An 18,642-nucleotide genomic window follows, 5' to 3' on the forward strand; every position below is an offset into this window, starting at 1 on the left:
TTAAAAACACAACATCCGGAAAAAAAGAAACGTATAATAAAAAAAGTATAGATAATACCTTTACTCTGCGAGTTCCCTTGTAAACTCAGATCATCAATTAAATCGATTCGTTATAATCTGACACTACAACAGATCTTGAAATAGCTGAGCCGTGCGCGCGCCCTGTGCTTGAGCGCGTCTAGCTGCTCCACGTTTGAGGGTGACGTCAGGAGACCTAGCGGTAAAGAAAACGCTCCTGGACTTGAGAAACAAACACAGACAGCAGAGCACCAATATGAAGACCCGGAACCTTACTCGGTCATCATGTATAGTTTTTGTCAGTTTAACCATTTGCAGCATTTGCACCGTGAATGGTGAGTAACATACTTAACTTAATCTACATTTCCAGTGCCTTTATAAGGCTCCTTTTCCAGTCGAACCCTTCTAAATACACCGAGGGTCACTGCTTCACTGTAGTGAGCTTAATGGCTCATTGATGATAAATTATTTTCCTTAGGTTTACTTTTTTTTGGAGAGCATCCTTTAATTACGCCAAAGTATAGCCTATTACAGCAAACAAAAGGAAAATATAGTTCAAGTAGCAGCACTTCAACAGTGAATGTTTCTTATTGTGGAAAGGAGTTTATTTGTGGTTACTGACCATTCCACAGATTTGTACTTGACCACCTTGTATTACTCTTACTGGCCATATATCTACGTTGAGTTTTGAAGTAACAAAAGTCTTAATTAACATTTTGTTCAGACCTCTTATGAATGATCCCTCATTATTTGTTTTATGAATTATATCATATTTATTATATCAAAATTATTGTATTTTCTTGTTAAATGGAATGAACATGAATTTAACATAGAATGGCTCTCAATAAGCCATTCAGATGATACCGAGATGATGACAAGAACAAATCTACTGCAGGGAGGAGGAAAGAGATTTGCACTCCACTGGATAATATGAGTCACAACTAGAGGTGTGGCTGTACTCTTTGCTCAAAATATTTTTCACGAGAACGAGACGAGACAATATTTTTTTAAAGAAACAATATATTTAAGATATCTACATTGACAAAAAATGTCCATTTTACTTAGCTTTTAACTAATCTAGGTCTGCCACTAACAATTATTTTGGTCATCGAGTAATAGGTCAATTATTTTGACAATTAATGTAATTGAGTAATTCGATAATATTTTTGTGATAATAAAAATAGACCTACTAATAGTGACCTAAAATACATATAACAATGAGGCAGTAATAATAATTGGTTTACATAAAGTATCAAAAGCAAGTAGTAATCATATGGTTTTATAGAACAAAACTGTTTAAATACAAAATACATATAATAAAAAACAACAATGTACACTATGTATTATAACAAATACCTGCAGAGGGCAGTGATTGTTGTTACACTTTACAGCATGATCAAATCCTTGTTTAATATTGGCCAAACAACATTATGTAATTCAAATTTCCTCTTAATCTTTAATATTTGGCCGCTTCTTTGCGATAGAAATGCTACAGCTTCTGTGATTTCTTAAACAAGAATATTTGGACATCAAACCATGCAAACTTGAGTGATCAATAAGTTCAAACTTTTATTTTGAAATCGTGATGAGCAAGAGTTTGCATAATTATGCTGTGTTCCAGGCAACCTGTAACCCATAATTTTTCTAATCTTCTACTCCCAGTGCATCCAAGTGCACTGGAACGGCAGTCAAACCCATGACTTCCCACCCGTGAACTTGTACTAGAGCGATGTAATCCCAGTTATGAGCTCTGATATCACATATCTCGCGAAACAACAATGGCAGCCCCTACGGATAACATAAAATAAAAGGCTAAACAGATTCTCTTGCCTTATACATCTTTTTTCCCCCCTCAAATAAGCAAGGAGTAAGCACCTTTGGTGAGAAATGATTGTAAATGAGCATAAGCCCCGTACGATCTGCCATGCTTTGCTCTAGCTAACTCTAGCCTTGCGCTCAGGCAGTTTGGCATGACTTTGCCTGGAACGCTACAGAGTTGTGAGTCGTGATTTGATGTCATAAACTTATGGGCTCAAAAACCTGCCTGGAACACAGCAATAGAAACATACTAACGTAGTTAGTGTAGGTTTATAAATGTTTTGATTTTTAAATTATTTTAATATATCATGCAGCCATAGAAAAATATCTAGTAATGTGGTTCATGTATTCTAGTCTGGTATTTTAATTTAACCACAATTTAATTGAGGAATCGTGACAGCTCTACACTGCATGTATATCGTGGCAAGTAATAATAATAGTCGCTTCGGTTCTCCTAATAACATAAGCAGTAATATACGGAACAGTATAATAATGCAAGCACTGTAAAAGATTTTCCTACAGGCTCAACTCAGTCATGCTGATATCATGAGATATGTTTTCACCTCAATGAAATATCGTCACATTTTTAATATCGCGAGAGCTCACGCAATGAGAACGACTAGATTGCCACACACCCCTACCTATTCACAACAACTACAAATTCTGGAAAGTAAATCTATGCAAAGCTGTATTAGAAAAGTGCCTTTAATTTCTTGCTCAAGCATATTAAAAGAAGCCCGTCTTAACCTCTGCATGTAATCTTAATGAGCTCAGAAAGCAAATCTCCCAGCTTCTCAGGAAGCATGTTGTGTAACGTTACACATATCAACGTGTGCCTAAGAGCATTTCATGTTCTTGCGTTCTGTTCATGCCTTTTTTAAATCCCAACATGTTTTTCAGCCAGAAAGAAGCACAATGAATGTTGATGCTTCTTAAACAGAACATGAGCAGCATTTAATTAAGCGGCGGTTTTGTTTTATGATGATTGCTTACGATACTTTGTGCTGCACTCATACACATACACACACAGTTATCACAACTTAACATAACTTGTTTACAAGCTCTCTTTCATGTTCCTTTATATCATAGAAACATTCCTATCCTTAAAAAGTATACATCTGCTTTCGAAAGTTCAACATGCACATTGACGATGCTGCTCACATCTCTTATCTTTTGTACTCTCCTGATCCTGTTCAGAAGCGTGAAAAGCGCTTCTTACTCCTTTGTATCTCTCAAAGCTTAATATGCAGGACCACTCCGTCCATTGCCATATTATAAAATAAGAACTAATTCCAGTCTAATCTTTGTAATTCCATTCACTCCTGCTTATGTTTGTCTCTGTAGGAGATTACTGCAAGGTGAACCTGTGTCATAACGGAGGGACGTGTGTGACTGGCATTGGAGAAGAGCCCTTCTTCTGTATCTGTGCTGAGGGATTTGCTGGAGATACTTGCAATGCCACTGAGAATGGTCAGAATTTTGGTCTGAATTTTACTGGTTTAATCCTCATTTAAATTTCAGATTAGGTTTATATGGGTCACCCTATTGCCCATGGAAACTCTTATTTTTTTAGAGCAAAGTTTGCTCTTTCATAGCTTAGTAGAAGAAACGTTTTTAGTGTTTTTTTGTTTGAGTATCAACTTTGTCTCGGATACTGTAGATGTCATAACATTTCAAATGAAAAATCATATAGTAGCATTAGCATATAAATTGGGGGAAATGCTTGGACTTGTGGTCTGACACTTTGGTATATTGGCAAATTTAAACATAGTTTGGAACATTTTTGAGATCTCTACTAAAACAAGAAGACAAATCAAGATTATTCCTGTACTCATATGAAAATATAATACATGGTCATACTATTTTTCATTTGCTCTGCTTTAAATCTCATCTCTGTCTATGAGAAACAATTCAAAAGATCACTTTTTTCTTTTTCTATGGGTTTGTCCAGTTTGTGAGACCCACATTAGAACTTACTCCTGTTTTCCTCCACAGGTCCTTGTAACCCAAACCCATGTAAAAACGATGGCACATGTGAGGTGATCGCTACATCCAGAAGAGGAGATGTTTTTAATGAGTATGTGTGCAAATGCCAACTTGGCTTCGAAGGTGCACATTGCCAAATCAGTAAGTTTTATACCCCTTATTTCAGATTTACAACAAGCTTTGTCAGTATCTATTGCAGTAATTAAAAACTTGATTATCACTCCAATGGGCTAATGAAAGGGTTTAGAAAGATGTTTGTATAAAACTTGAAAAGTAAAACTTAAATTACAGAGCTAAATAATTACTAAAACTAAACGATCACCCACATTGGGACTTATTCATAAAAAATAGCAGAACACATTTCTGTTATACTTAAAAAGAAAAGAAAAAAAAGAAAAAGCTTTTATAGACACCAGGCCCAGAAAACGATCGTGTGCGTATCTTGGCGTAATCGTGTTGCGAAATACCGCCTCTACAGAATAATAAGCACATGTAGTTCAGTAGCCCTGCCCACTGACTCATAGAGCCGTTCAGATCACACTAGCCAGCAGCAATAAACATGCCGAAGAAGATAGCAAGATATTGCTCTATTCCTGGAAGAACACAGTTGCTACATAAGCTTCCTTCGTGTCTTAATATTAGGAATGTTTGATACTTAATTTATTTTTAATGAAGTTCCAGCTCACGTGGGGAAGACATGTACGCGTGTTTGCTTCATTTCACTCCGGAATCGCTTGTAAATAAGTCTTGGGTTGAGCTGGATTTGCAGACGTATTGCGATTAAAACACAATGCTGTGCCTTCTATATAAGACCCAACAGGAATGGTGCAACACACTTATGTGAGTAAAACGTCTTTTTTATATGTAATAGTAGTCCCGGGGCTGTGTGTGTGTGTGTGTGTGTGTGTGTGTGTGTGTGTGTGTGCCGTCCGTGCTTATATTTACCGATGGGGCAGCCCAAGTAATACAAAAATAATATTCCAATCAATCGCGGGTGGATGAGAAATAAATCATTGTGTTTGTTTGATAAAGACGTTTACGAACCCTGTGATCGAGAGAATTATTTGGGTTGCTGCTTTCAAAACAATCCCTCCCTCATGTGAGCTGAACTGACAGGGGAGCTTAAGCTCATTAAATATGCTAATATTATCAAATCCTCGCTGTGGGCGTTTACTTCCAAGTCTCCAGTGCAGCCCGTCCATCAAAACCCAGCGTTCAGGAGAGAGCCTCAAAACCAGTGTAGAAAATAGCCTATTACTTATTAGTTATGATGTTTTTGAATGTAAAAACCACACAAACGTCATTAGTTGACCTCAGACAACAGTATAAAAATTTTTAAAAGCCAGTTCATGACACCTTTAATACCAATGTACTGACAGCAACTAAAACATAATTGCTGGATGATTCATTTGTTTGATGTCTTATGGGTAAGGCTGATTAAGACTCATTTATGCCCAGTTTTGCAATACATGGAGCTCCTGTGATGCATCTGTGGTTAATTCGTGTTAAGACTTTTCTCCTACTTGGCAACTATTCTTGTGGCTGCAAGTCCATAGCAGAGAGACTTCAGTTACTGCATGCTGTATCATTTACTCTGCTTTGTTTTATTGGTGTGATGCTTATAAAGGTACTGTACATACAATGGCACTGGTGTAAACAACAGACACACCCAGGATGTTGAGCAGTCAGTGGTGGTTAGGGAGAGCTGTAACCATAGTGAGTTTTAAATAGGCTTTGTTAAAATTTTCCAGTCCACACAAGTCCCTTTCCATGTATGGGTTTAACTCTTTGCTGCCTGATGTCCACTAGAGTGGACTGGACATATTTTTAAAATGGACATAAAGCCATTTTAAACCATTCAGTTTATATTGAGACATCCAATCCACCATCACGCAATGTCAGAATTACCATAATTATGAGATTCTGACCTGATTCTGACATAATTATGAGATTCTGACATAATTATGAGATTCTGACTCGTTCATGTCTTCATAGACGCATAATTTATCACAACTTGTATCACCTGAACACTCAAAAAGTCTTCGAAGTAAATGTACCTAAGCAATAATAGCATACTTTTTCTGTTTATAATTGACTATTGCTTATGAAAGAATCAATCATCTGAAAATAAACAAAACGCGTGCAATATAGTTTAAAGTAGTTAAAAAATTATCTAATGTACTAAATTCTAAACTCTTCCTCCCTATTGCAAATTTGCCCATTGGCCTCTGTCCATCATGGCCTCCTATCATCCCTATATTCACTGATTGGCTCATCTCTGTGTCTCTTCTCCACCAGTCAGCTGGTGTGTGATGGCATTCTGGAGCAATATAGCTGCCGTCGCATCATCCAAGTGGATGCTGCACATTGGTTGTGGCTGAGTGCCTAGAAAAGTGCTATATAAATGTAACACATTATTATTATTAAAGAAGATACTTTGAAGAAGGCTATTAACCAAACCGTTGACGGTAGCATTTGACTTGCATTGTGTTCTTGTCCAATAAGTCATTTGCATAATGACTGTTATTTACTGTAGTCCAAATTTCCCATTTATATAGCATTTTGATTTATTCATGACATAAATTCAGAATGGCTGATGAAAGTAGGGATTTATCAGATGCATGCAAACTCCTCCAATTCAAAATTGCCCTGAACCAATGCTTAATACATACTTTTGCTAAATTAAAATGGATATTGCTTATCTTTATATTCTTGCTTTAAAGTAAGAAATACGCTAAGTAAAATTTGTTTTAAAGCTACACTGTGATATTTTTTTTCCTCATCTAGCGGTGAAAAGGTATATGACCATCCAGTGAATATTAGTTTCTGTTCCTCTCAATTCTGATTTCGTTTTAACTCCTACGGTGGCCTAGCCTAGAAATCTAGACGCACCCTAGCGGCAGCAAATTTAATCTGCCCGCAAGTATCGTCTAGCAACTCTCAATACCCTTCTGAGCTGTATTCCCCTAACTCTTGCCGGGCCAATCACATCGTGTATAGAGTCGGTGGGCGGGGCTATAATGATGACGGCCGAGTTGCGTTTGCGTGCTTCTAGTAAACACAGAAGCTGGCGAACGGCGGTCTTTCGAATCAGCTTTGACTGTGACTCTGGAACACTTGGAGTTAAGCTTTTCTCTGAGAAAAGAACAAAGAACGGCACTGAAGTCATTCTTAAAAAGGGAAGATGTGTTCAGAGTTTTGCCGACCAGTTACGGCGAATGTTTAATCTATCAACAAGCTCTGCTTCACCTTTGTTGCTCTGGTTGGTTGTAGCGCTATCCTATCGCGTGCAGAGGGAGTTTGAAAGACAACCGTTTATCCCGCCCCTCGGATTGAGCTCTGTCAATGGTGAGTTTCTAGACCAAATATCTTGATGTGGGTCTGGCTTGTCAGGCTAACGGTGGCCGATTTTGTCCAAGATTAACATGGCAATCCCCCTCTTCACATTCGATACGGTGCCATCGAGTGTTAAAACACGAAAGGCAAAGCTTGAATTTAAGGGTATGTCCATCTTTGGCTACTGTACTTTCAAGATGGAGGGGCAACATGGCGACCAGCATTTGAACCCCTCACCCGTATGTATTTTCAATGCCATATTATAAACCTATGAGAATACTTTATTACTTGAAAGGAGTAAATATACATTAATGAGCACATATATTTTTGAAAGAACTACGTGTTTTTAGCTAAGAATAAACTAAAATAAGTTACACAGTGTAGCTTTAATAATTCATGCATCAAAGGGTTAAAATACAGGGAAGGTGAAAAATTCTAATTTTACAGATATTAGACTAGCATTAGCACTGAAAGGCCAAACACAGCCAGGCATATTCACCACATGCAGGGGCAGCTTTAGTGCAATTAGTCAAGCCTTAATCAAGCCAAGTAGGTTTTTATACTTAAGAACAGTGCAGTCCAACTTTTGGGTTCTAAAATAGCTTCTAAAATATTTCCATCTAATGTACTGGACAGATTCAAACAATCAGATTGTAAACAAAATCTCTTGAATTTCATTAGTTAATTGGTTTGTTTGTTTGAACTATTTGGCATAGGTCTACTGTTAAATTGTTCTGTTCAGAATAGATGTTCTAATATTGCAGTTTTGACTGTGTCCTCAAAACCTCTTCTTTAGAAGCATGACCTCGATTGAGTGAATCTTGTCTGGCTGAACAGTTGTGTTTGTTGATGTGAATGCATGTGTGTATGTCTGTGTGACATTTGTTTGCCCAGACTTTGGGCAAAATTAGGTTTTATTTTATTTTTTAATTTTTTAATCCTCTTAACAGTTTAAGAACAAAACAACTTTTGTTATTGGGACAAAAATATGGTGTTTGTCTTTATAGCCTTTCTGTGTCATTTTCTAATCGAAATTTTATGAAACAAACAGTATTTCTAGAAGTTTTGTTTAATACTTATTCGAGAAGATTAAATGTGGTAAACAGCAGCCCACTAAGTTAAATATGCACTAATACAGCTGTTAAAAGTTTGGAATTGTTAAGATTGTTTTAATGTTTTGAAAAAATGTCTTCTGCTCACCAAAGCTGCATTTATTTTATTAAAAAAATACTGTATAAACTGTATTGTTGTTAATATGATTACAGATTGAAATAACGTTTTCTATTTTAATATATTTTAAAATATATTCCTTTGATGGCAGAGCTGATTTTTCAGCATCATTACTCCAGTCTTCATTCACATGATCCATCAGAAATCTTTCTAATATGATGATTTGCTGCTCGAGAAGACGATGATACATATTTTGACCGTTATACATTGTCTTTACTGTCACTTTTGATCAATATAATGCATACTTACTAAATAAAAGTATTGATTTCTTTAAAAATATATCACTGACCTTAAACCTTTGAATGGTAATGTACACAGCAAAAACATATGCAGCTCACATTTTAAACCATTTGCCATGTTTTTATGAGAGAAGTTTGCCCCTTTGTGGAGAATTATGATAACTGCAATAAGCCAGTTTGTGGGAATAGACAAGGGCTGCGTCTGAAATCACATACTCTCTTGAGTAGGCACTTATTTTGAATAAGTAATAGCTTCACATATAAAAAAATATGTTCTTTATTGCATGAATGTAATCTAGAGGTACTACATTCACCATGTTGCCCTTATCATGTGACCTAGCAGCATCAGTTAGTTTACTAATATTCACAAATCCTGTCCCCTGACCTCATGGTATAGTAAAGTGTCCATCATACACATAATACCTCAGAGTCTTGCCAGAAGTAGTAGGTCATCTGGGTACCTTTTGCCTTACTCTTTTATGAGTACTGTGAGTTTGAACATTTTTCTTTTGTCACATAATGTTTTTTATCTATATTATATACAAACCAAATTCCAAAAAAGTTGGGACACTGTACAAATTGTGAATAAAAACAAAATGCAATGTTGTGGAAGTTTCAAATGTCAATATTTTATTCAGAATACAACATAGATGACATATAAAATGTTTAAACTGAGAAAATGTATCATTTTAAAGGGAAAATAAGTAGATTTTAAATAATTTACATATCTCAAAAAAGTTTGGACAAAGTCATGTTTACCACTGTGTGGCATCCCCTCTTCTTTTTATAATAGTCGGAAAATGTCTGGGGACTTAGGAGACAAGCTCAAGTTTAGGAATAGGAATGTTGTCCCATCCTTGTCTAATACAGGCTTTTAGTTGCTCTTCTTTATGATACCCCAAATGTTATGGATGAAAGATCTGGACTGCAGGCTGGCCATTTCAGTACACGGAGTACACGGCCACTTCAGTACGCTTCTTCTACGCAGCCATGATGTTGTAGTTGATACAGTATGTGGTCTGACATTGTCATGTTGGAAAATGCAAGGTCTTCCCTGAAAGAGACAACATCTGGATGGGAGCATATATTGTTCTAGAACTTGGATATACCTTTCAGCATTGATGGTGCCTTTCCAGATGTGTAAGCTGCCCATGCCACACACACTCATGCAACCCCATACCATCAGAGATGCAGGCTTCTGAACTGAGCACTGATAACAACTTGATTTGTCTGACCACAGAACAGTTTTCCACTTTGCCACTGTACATTTTAAATGAGCCTTGGCCCAGAGAAAACGGCTGCGCTTCTGGATCATGTTTAGATAAGGCTTATTTTTTGACCTGTAGAGTTTTAGCAGGCAATGGCGAATGGCACGGTGGATTGTGTTGTATGACAATGTTTTCTGGAAGTATTCCTGAGCCCATGTTGTGATTTCCATTACAGTAGCATTCCTGTATGCAATGAAGTGCCGTCTAAGGGCCCGAAGATCACAGGCATCAGATATGGCATTCCGGCCTTGACCGTTGCACACAGAGATTGTTCCAGATTCTCTGAATCTTTGGATGATATTATGCACTGTAGATTATGATAACTTCAAACTCTTTGCAATTTTTCTCTGAGAAACTCCTTTCTGATATTGCTCCACTATTTTTCGCCGCAGCATTGGGGGAATTGGTGATCCTCTGCCCATCTTGACTTCTGAGAGACACTGGCACTCTGAGAGGTTCTTATTATACCCAATCATGTTGCCAATTGACCTAATAAGTTGCAAATAAGTCCTCCAGCTGTTCCTTATATGTACATTTAATTTTTCCAGCCTCTTATTGCTACCTGTCCCAACTTTTTGGGAATGTGTAGCTCTCATGAAATCCATAAGGAGCCAATATTTGGCATGACATTTTAAAATGTCTCACTTTCAACATTTGATCTAGATTCTATTGTGAATAAAATATAAATTTATGAGATTTGTTATTTATTGCATTCCTTATTTATTCACAATTTGTACAGTGTCCTAACTGTTTTGGAATCGGTTTTGTAGTAGGGAAGTATGCCATTTTGGATGTAGCCAAAGAGTATTGTCAAAGTATTGGCTATAGCTGGTGTGTGTATACCTTGGAATAAAGTCCTGTGTAATAATGTGTACCTAGCAGACCACACCCAAATAAGGGCCCACCACATAATAATAGATACACAATAATAGACTACCTCCTGGTAGTCAAAAGCTCGATGTGAATAACTTTTGACACATATCCTCATTATTTTGCAATTTGGCAGATGTTTGTGACCTTATAAAGCAGGAATCTGCTACAGTATTTCTGACTCTCTGAACCCTTCAATTAGACATCTCTCATTAGACAGCTATACCAAAAAAAAGTTTTGTCTTTGTTATTACAGCAAGTCTGCTGGCAATATTTTTTGCGTATTTCAGTCCAATTCAGCATCCGGCACAGTGTTAACTTTCAGCAATTGTGCTGTAGCTGCAGTCTGCAGCAGTTTACTGGAAATGCAGACTGGACTTGGACCCATCCTGTGCTCCACACAGAGCTCTCTGTCCACTTAGAGTAAAATTCGAGATCCTGCAGGCACCTGATGGCTAAGCATTTGCCACCGCACACTCAGTCACCACACTAATAATTATACATGCTTCAGCTGCAGTTACATGACACCTCCCTTCCTCTGCAATGCAGAGAAGTGTCCAATTACAAGTTATAATCACATTGACATTGCTGTATTATTTTTGGTGTTCTTACACAGATGTGAATGACTGTGCAAACCAACCTTGTAAGAATGGAGGCCTGTGTCGTGATCTGGATGGGGACTACACCTGCCAGTGCCCTTCTCCATATGTTGGGAAGCAATGTCAGCTACGTGAGTTTTTATATGCTGGTAATCTTTTCCTGGTCTTTAGCCTTAAGCCTAAAAGGTCATGTAATTCCTTATTGTTGAGGGTTTGATTACAAATTCCAGAGTATCTGTCATACAGTATTGCTGCTTAACGTTTGTATTCAGGCAACAATAAGCCGTGAAACTGGAAGAGAATATAAAGTAGACTTCATGCCCTGTTACTCACACCATCTTTTATGGTGCAGGCTGTACATATGTATTGGGGATGGAGGAAGGAGGAATTGTAGAGTCCCAGATCTCGGCTTCTTCAGTACACTCTGGCATTCTAGGGCTGCAACACTGGGGACCGGAGCTTGCACGACTCAACAACCAGGGAATTGTCAATGCCTGGAGCTCCGCACCCCAAGATAAGAATCCCTGGATTGAGGTTTGCCAAACAGCCCATTGATTGAAACATTATTTTGCCTCTTGATTAACAAGAGAAAAACTTTTCAGAAACACTTATCCTTTTGAGAATTTTTGTGACAGTTTACAGTTTTTAATTTTGGTAAAGTTGACAGTTTCAGCTTAATTGAAATGATAGAATTAGCTCCAAACCTTTTATTAAAAATTTAACAGTGGTAATTTTACTGATGATATTAAGTATAATACAAAGAAATCTAAAAACATTAACGCTAACTGAAAACTTCTTTATAGTTCCTTGATTTATTACATATTCACTAAATTCATATCTATTCAAGTGCCTCGAATTTTAAAGACAAATTGAAAATATTCCTAACATAGAAAACATAGAAAAAAATGTTGCATGAAAAAAGTGTTTTTCAATGTGTAACACGGGGATCCACTGGAGGCGAGGTTGATGAACCCAAGTGCAGTTTATTTAACAAAAATCCAAACATAAACAAAAGACTTGGCAAAACAACATAAAACTTTACTTGACTTGACTTAAACTTGACTATACAAACAAACACTCACCAACCATAGGTTACAACATCATCAATAACTGACCAAGACTATGGCAAACATAAGGGCTTAAATACACAAGGGCTAGTGACAAAACGAGGGACACCTGTGAACAACGATTAACCAATAAACCAATGACAACAAGACACAGGAACACGAGGCAGGAACACATGAGGGCATGGAATCACATGACAAAAGCTCACATGACAAGACCAGGAAGTGCATGACAAAACATGACAGTGAACATGAAACCTTAAAACATGAAACATGAACCTACACCCAAACACCTTGTGACACAATGTTTACTCTCTAACAAATACAAACCGTATTTTTTATTATATGTCTTATATGTTTTTAAAAGGCATTTCTGGCTTGCCATGCCAGGAAAACATTTATTAAAAAGTACTGCAGTTTTACTGTTTTATTCAAAGTAGTAATAACTTATAGCCATCCTATATGCATAATCTGCTTGTAAAGTGTTTTTTAGAGCCTGTTCACACTAAGGGCCAGATTTACTAAACATGGAATATTAGCATGGGAGCACATTCCAAAAGAGCACAGATTTTCTGCACATGAAAATTCTGCTCAGGAATTCTGCTCAACAACGAGCAAATGAAAGAACACAGACACAGCCGGATCATTTCTATAATGACCAACGCAATCTACCAGTTAGATTCTCTTTTTTCCGTCTAAATGGGAAACTTATACAAATGCATATGCAATAAGTTTAGCCACAAAAATAACCCTATCCACACCTTTACAGCTAAATGTTTTCACTGTATGTAATGTTAAAAAGAGGGTTTTGCCCTGGCGCAAGCTGTTTGTAAATCTGGCCCCAAAGATAACTATAATAATAACTATTTTACCGTCCACAGCCACGCCAACGGATAATAATCTTCTGTTTATTATAAGTGTGTGCTGCAGTTAAATGTCAATTATTTTTACTGTTCATCAGCTGGAAAAATACTTCTGAAAGTGATTCCTCAGGCTTTTACTAATAAATATATTCATCATGCAAAATAAACATTTTGTAGCACGCACCCCTTTCTAATGTTTGATACCTGTCAAGCACCCCCACCACTTTATTTCGGTTAAACATCACATTTTTAATAGCAATAACTAAATACAAATATTCTCTGTATATAAGAAAACATCAACATTTCAGTTTTCAATTTCTTTGGATTTTCTGATCTACAAATGAGCATTTTAAGATGTTTGAAAGCCAAAAAATTATGAGAAATAGCTTTAAAACTAAGTCAGTGGGCAGTAAATTATTTGTCAATTCCTGCTCTCTCCTCATCTCCATCACTCTTTATTTTGCCCTGTCTCTTCCCTTCCTAAAGCAGTCAACAAAACATAGGGTACGTTTATAGTTTTGACAGCCCTAATATATATATTTATATATTCGGGCTATTATATATATAATATGACGGCTTGAGACTGCTGTTAGCTAAAACTTCTCCACATGCTATACATTGCGGGCTTGGACTTTCTGCATCACCAATCGGTGTAAACCCGAAACTAATGTAACTGTCAGAGTATTTGGGGTTTTACTTGACATTTTCTGTCTCTAATGTAGGCCCATCTCTTTTAAAAAGCACATCTCTGTTATGGACCTCTATTACGTTTCTCTGTCCCCGCCTCTGTTCTTCTCCCCGTTCATTATCTTTCGTGTCCGTTCGATCAGGTTTCTCCATAGCCATGACCCGTGGCCAGTGTACATCTCCACAGATGATCCCGATGTAGATGGCTCACTGTCCTTTATTTTCTTTAAAGTGCTCGTTTTTAAACAGGTGTCCATTTTGATGAATGTAGAAACGTAAAGAATGAATGAATGATCACTCATGCCTAAAATGAAAAGGGCAGGGCCTGGACGCAGACGCACTTATATATGAATATATGATTTACTATAATTTACTACTGCTTGTAATGTGACATTTTTATTTATCAATAATACTCTGACCTGTGAATTTTATCTAAGTTAGATTCGTAAAAATTAAAAAAGAGACAATTTTTACAACATTCAACATACAATTACAAACATTCTCTCACGCACCCCCTGTGGTCAGTCTGCGCACCCCAGTTTGGGAACCGCTGCAATAGAGGAACAAAATGCTACAAAAGTGATTCAGTTTGTTTTTGGTGTACATGATGTTCACACTTCATCTTCTTAATTTTCTCATTTTAGATTGACATGCAGAAGAAGATGCGTCTCACTGGAATCATCACCCAAGGAGCCAGCCGAATGGGGACAGCTGAGTTTGTCAAGGCTTTCAAGGTGGCATCCAGCTTTGATGGCAAAACATACACAGTGTACAGAGCGAATGGCCAGAGAAAAGACAGAGTAAGAAATGCTATATCAATACAAAGCAAGCCTTCCTCATGTGCTTAAAGCTATTGTCATCCCCTGACACTTTTAACATTTTTCAGGTGTTTATGGGAAATACAGATAATGATGGAACCCAGACAAACACGTTTGACCCTCCCATTGTGGCCCAGTATATTCGCATCATTCCTGTGGTGTGCCGTAAAGCTTGTACACTCCGGATGGAACTTGTGGGCTGCGAGCTAAATGGTAAATTCAGATTAATTCAAAATGAATAACTATTTTGAAATTATTCTCTCTTTTTTTCATCTTTACTAATTATTAGCATTTAGTACTCTTATTTTCCCTAACATGACAGTGCAGTCCAGCACAATCGGTTGCACTGATCCACTGGGAATGAAGTCCCGTCTCGTCTCTGACGTGCAGCTTACAGCATCTAGTACCTTTCGTACATGGGGTATAGATGCCTTTACCTGGTACCCCCACTTCGCTCGCCTGGACAAACAAGGCAAGACTAACGCATGGGCGGCAGCGAACAACAATCGCTCAGAGTGGCTCCAGGTGAGACAGTACAATGACGTGTCTAGATTTTACAAAGCTGTTTTGACTTTCTATCTGCTTTTTTTTCACTTCTTATCAAAAAGTAGGGGAGTGAAGTAGGGATTTATTACTTAAAACCAGTGAAAGCGTAATTGATAATAGAAACACAACAAGACATGCAATAATAATAACTGTTTAAATGAGTAACTAAAACTGATTTATTATTTTGCAGGTAACTGTGAATCAGAGTCTGACGTCTGTCTATGATGTTTAATGTGTTTTTTCTCATGCCACAGCTGGATTTGGAGAAACCTAAAAGAATCACAGGCATCATCACTCAGGGAGCAAAAGACTTTGGAGTTGTGCAGTTTGTATCAGCCTTTAAGCTCGCTTACAGTGATGACGGACAAACATGGAGCATTGTGAAGGATCAAACAACGAGAACAGATAAGGTTACTTTGACGACAATATCTGTTTGAAAAATGCACTACCGTTAAACCATTCTACTGTTTTTATATATTTATATTTTATATAAGAATTTAATATGTTTAATTAGTAAGGAATCATTAAATTAATCCAATGAGACATTTAAGACATGTAAAATAATATTACAACAATATTATAAAAATATACAACTGTTTTCAACATTGATAATAATAATACATTTACATATTAGTATGATAGCTGAAGGGTCATGTACCACTGAAGACTTAAGTAATAATTGTTGGCATGTGTCATAACATGAAAAATTACACTTAAAAACATAGATTTCGATTTAAAAACAAATTATTTTGAATTATAATAATATTTCTCAGTATTTGTTTTTACTGTATTTTTGTTCAATTAAAGCTGCAGTCCGTAGCTTTTTGCTCTCTAGCGGTTTATAAACAGAACTGCATGCATCTTGCAGAAGTACATTGTAGCCAGAGCTACTTCTCTCTGTTTATGTCTATGGCGAGTCACGCAGGGACTGTGCTCCTCCGCAGCGATTCCTACCAGTCGGCCTGAAATAGTCCCAATATAAACACTTATTATAAGTGTACCATAATAATTTAGGGACAAGACAAAAAACACAGTTTGGAAAATGGATTCATGTCGTACATTCTCATTATTATTACTTTTTAATCTTGAACACAAAAAAAGTTATGGACAGCACCTTTAAATTAAATTGTTATTGTAGGATGCAGTACCACACACTGCCACTAATATTTTTTTGGTTTGTATAGTGAATATTATGGAAGATTGTGGTTATTATGGTTATTATTAAATGGCTATCCACCTGGCACTCAAAGTAACCAAGCCCCTAATTATTCAGAACTTTAAAGGTGCACTATGTAGTATTTTTGCAGTAAAATATCCAAAAACCACTAGGCCAGTGTTATATATTTTGTTCAGTATATCCCAAATGTTTCCAACTATTTGTAAATTGTGAGAAAATTGGTATTTTAACTAAGGACCGGGACGTTTCAGCATAGCGTTTGAGGAAGTCACCTGTCAATTGCGTCATATCTGCACTACCTTCGGTTTCGGGTTTTATTTGGCAGGAGCGCTTTACTCTTAGCGGTGTGAACAAGTGAACACACGGAGTGATGTCATAACATCATTTTCAACACACTTAAATGTATCTAATATAATAAACAGAGCTGCATTACCTCATAATCATAACCGGAAGAATGGATCAGTGCAGGCGCCCGGCGATTGTGTCCCGTCCCGTCATAATAAAAATGAAGACCACATGTCCCAACATGCTGCGCTCAAACTTTGCGTCATCAAACTAAGCATTTGTTTTGAATAGGTGCCCTCCAGTGGATGGAAAGTTGCATAGTCCACCTTTAAGGCTTTATATAACGTAAACAAATGAGTTATAAAAAAAATCACCCGCCTCAGAGTTGTCAGGAAGGTCAAAATTAGCCATATAGGCCAAAAACACAATTTGTACCAGGCTGTAAACATGTTTTTTGCTGCTGTAGAGTTGATAATTTTAACATGGGACTCAATGCGGTTCTGCTCCCTTCTGGAGCCTGTCCCTAGTGGCCAGTCGAGGAATTGCAGTTTACATTACTTCAGTATTGACTTCAGGAGAGATCGCGGGAGGTTGCCGCTTGGTTGCTTGGGATATGGATAATTTTCAACTTACTCAGCTTTAGTTATTTTCTATTATTAAGTCTTTGTTATTTTAAAAGACTTCTACTATCGAAAAAAAGCCTTAATGCACGTCAATCTTACATTCAGTTCATTTCATCTGACTAATGGAAATGTTTGGGTGTTTTTTTTATGCAGATTTTCCAAGGCAACGTTGACAACAACACATACAAAAAGAACTTGTTTGAGCCTCCGTTCTTTGCCCGATTTGTGCGGTTTCTGCCCTGGGAGTGGCATGAGCGGATAACTCTACGCATGGAGCTTCTGGGCTGTGATGGTTAGTGAATGTGCAGGAGGGAGGCTCTCTGCACTGCTTTTGCCTGAAGTGTGTGTGTAGGTGATGATTTGTTTCAATCTACATTAGCTTCAGTTGTTGCTCTCTATTTTATTGTATTGATGTCATTATTTTCATGTACTTTTAAAGGGCTCAGTTGATCTAATTTTTGATTATTTTATGAAATCAACTTTTTAAGTAAGTTTCACAGAATATTACAAAATCTGAAAAACATAAACCTGAAAGAAAAAAGGAGACTAATTGTAATGCTTTACTAAAATGGTTAGTCTCACAACCAATGACCATTCTTGTATTTCAAAATACAGGTCCTAATTATTATGACATATTCCATTACTCCACATCTTTGGCAAAAACTTATACATGAAGCAAACTATCTGCTTCAACCTGTCTTAAATATCACAACCCACTAGTGCTGATGTACAATAGTTGACCTTATTCTGCCTTCTAGTGCACAGAGGAAAAAACGTGTAATTCTCTTTTTTCCCATAAGCACACAAAAAACGGTCTAGAATTGTTTTTTTTTCTGAACTAATCTGGAGTTCATTTATATACAGTATGGGTCTGTTAGAAACAGTGCTGTAAAATAAAATGCTTGAAAATGTGAATGTTAGGAGAGTGGTAGGGCTGCTCAAATCAATTGACTTGTTTGCACTTCAGTTGCTCTACACTTTATACTACAGTTTATACATTTTATAACTCAATTTTATTTTAGTCAATGCAAACAACCGAATTGGAAGAGAATTTTACAGTTGTGCAACTATTGAGAATTTTTTGTAAAAGTTATTTAACAGTATTAATAAATATGTTACATATTTGTGCATCTCCTTGCTTGTGGCTCGAATTGAAGAAGTGTGTGTGAGACTAGGTGATCTCATAAAAAAAAACTAATATTAATTAATGTTATA

At 36.8% G+C, this 18,642-nt stretch overlaps 1 protein-coding gene across 2 annotated transcripts; it reads left to right on the plus strand.

Moving 5' to 3' along the window:
• Positions 1 to 98: 98 nt before the first annotated feature.
• On the plus strand, positions 99 to 18,520 carry mfge8a (milk fat globule EGF and factor V/VIII domain containing a). 2 transcript variants are annotated; one of them, XM_067437482.1, is made up of 10 exons: positions 99 to 353; positions 3,181 to 3,306; positions 3,832 to 3,963; positions 11,382 to 11,495; positions 11,717 to 11,898; positions 14,623 to 14,778; positions 14,865 to 15,009; positions 15,086 to 15,321; positions 15,597 to 15,752; positions 17,581 to 18,520. In XM_067437482.1, the coding sequence occupies exons 1-10, from the start codon at positions 275 to 277 to the stop codon at positions 17,722 to 17,724; spliced, it is 1,470 nt and encodes a 489-aa protein (XP_067293583.1). In that variant the 5' UTR covers positions 99 to 274; the 3' UTR covers positions 17,725 to 18,520. The 2 variants fall into 2 exon arrangements, with proteins under 2 accessions (XP_067293583.1, XP_067293585.1); XM_067437484.1 differs by having other exon boundaries at positions 109 to 353; positions 15,119 to 15,321; positions 17,581 to 18,517.
• The last annotated feature ends 122 nt before the right edge of the window (positions 18,521 to 18,642 follow it).

The sequence above is a fragment of the Pseudorasbora parva genome, chromosome 1 (genome assembly GCF_024679245.1).
Source record: "Pseudorasbora parva isolate DD20220531a chromosome 1, ASM2467924v1, whole genome shotgun sequence".
In the NCBI taxonomy this organism is placed as follows: domain Eukaryota; kingdom Metazoa; phylum Chordata; class Actinopteri; order Cypriniformes; family Gobionidae; genus Pseudorasbora; species Pseudorasbora parva.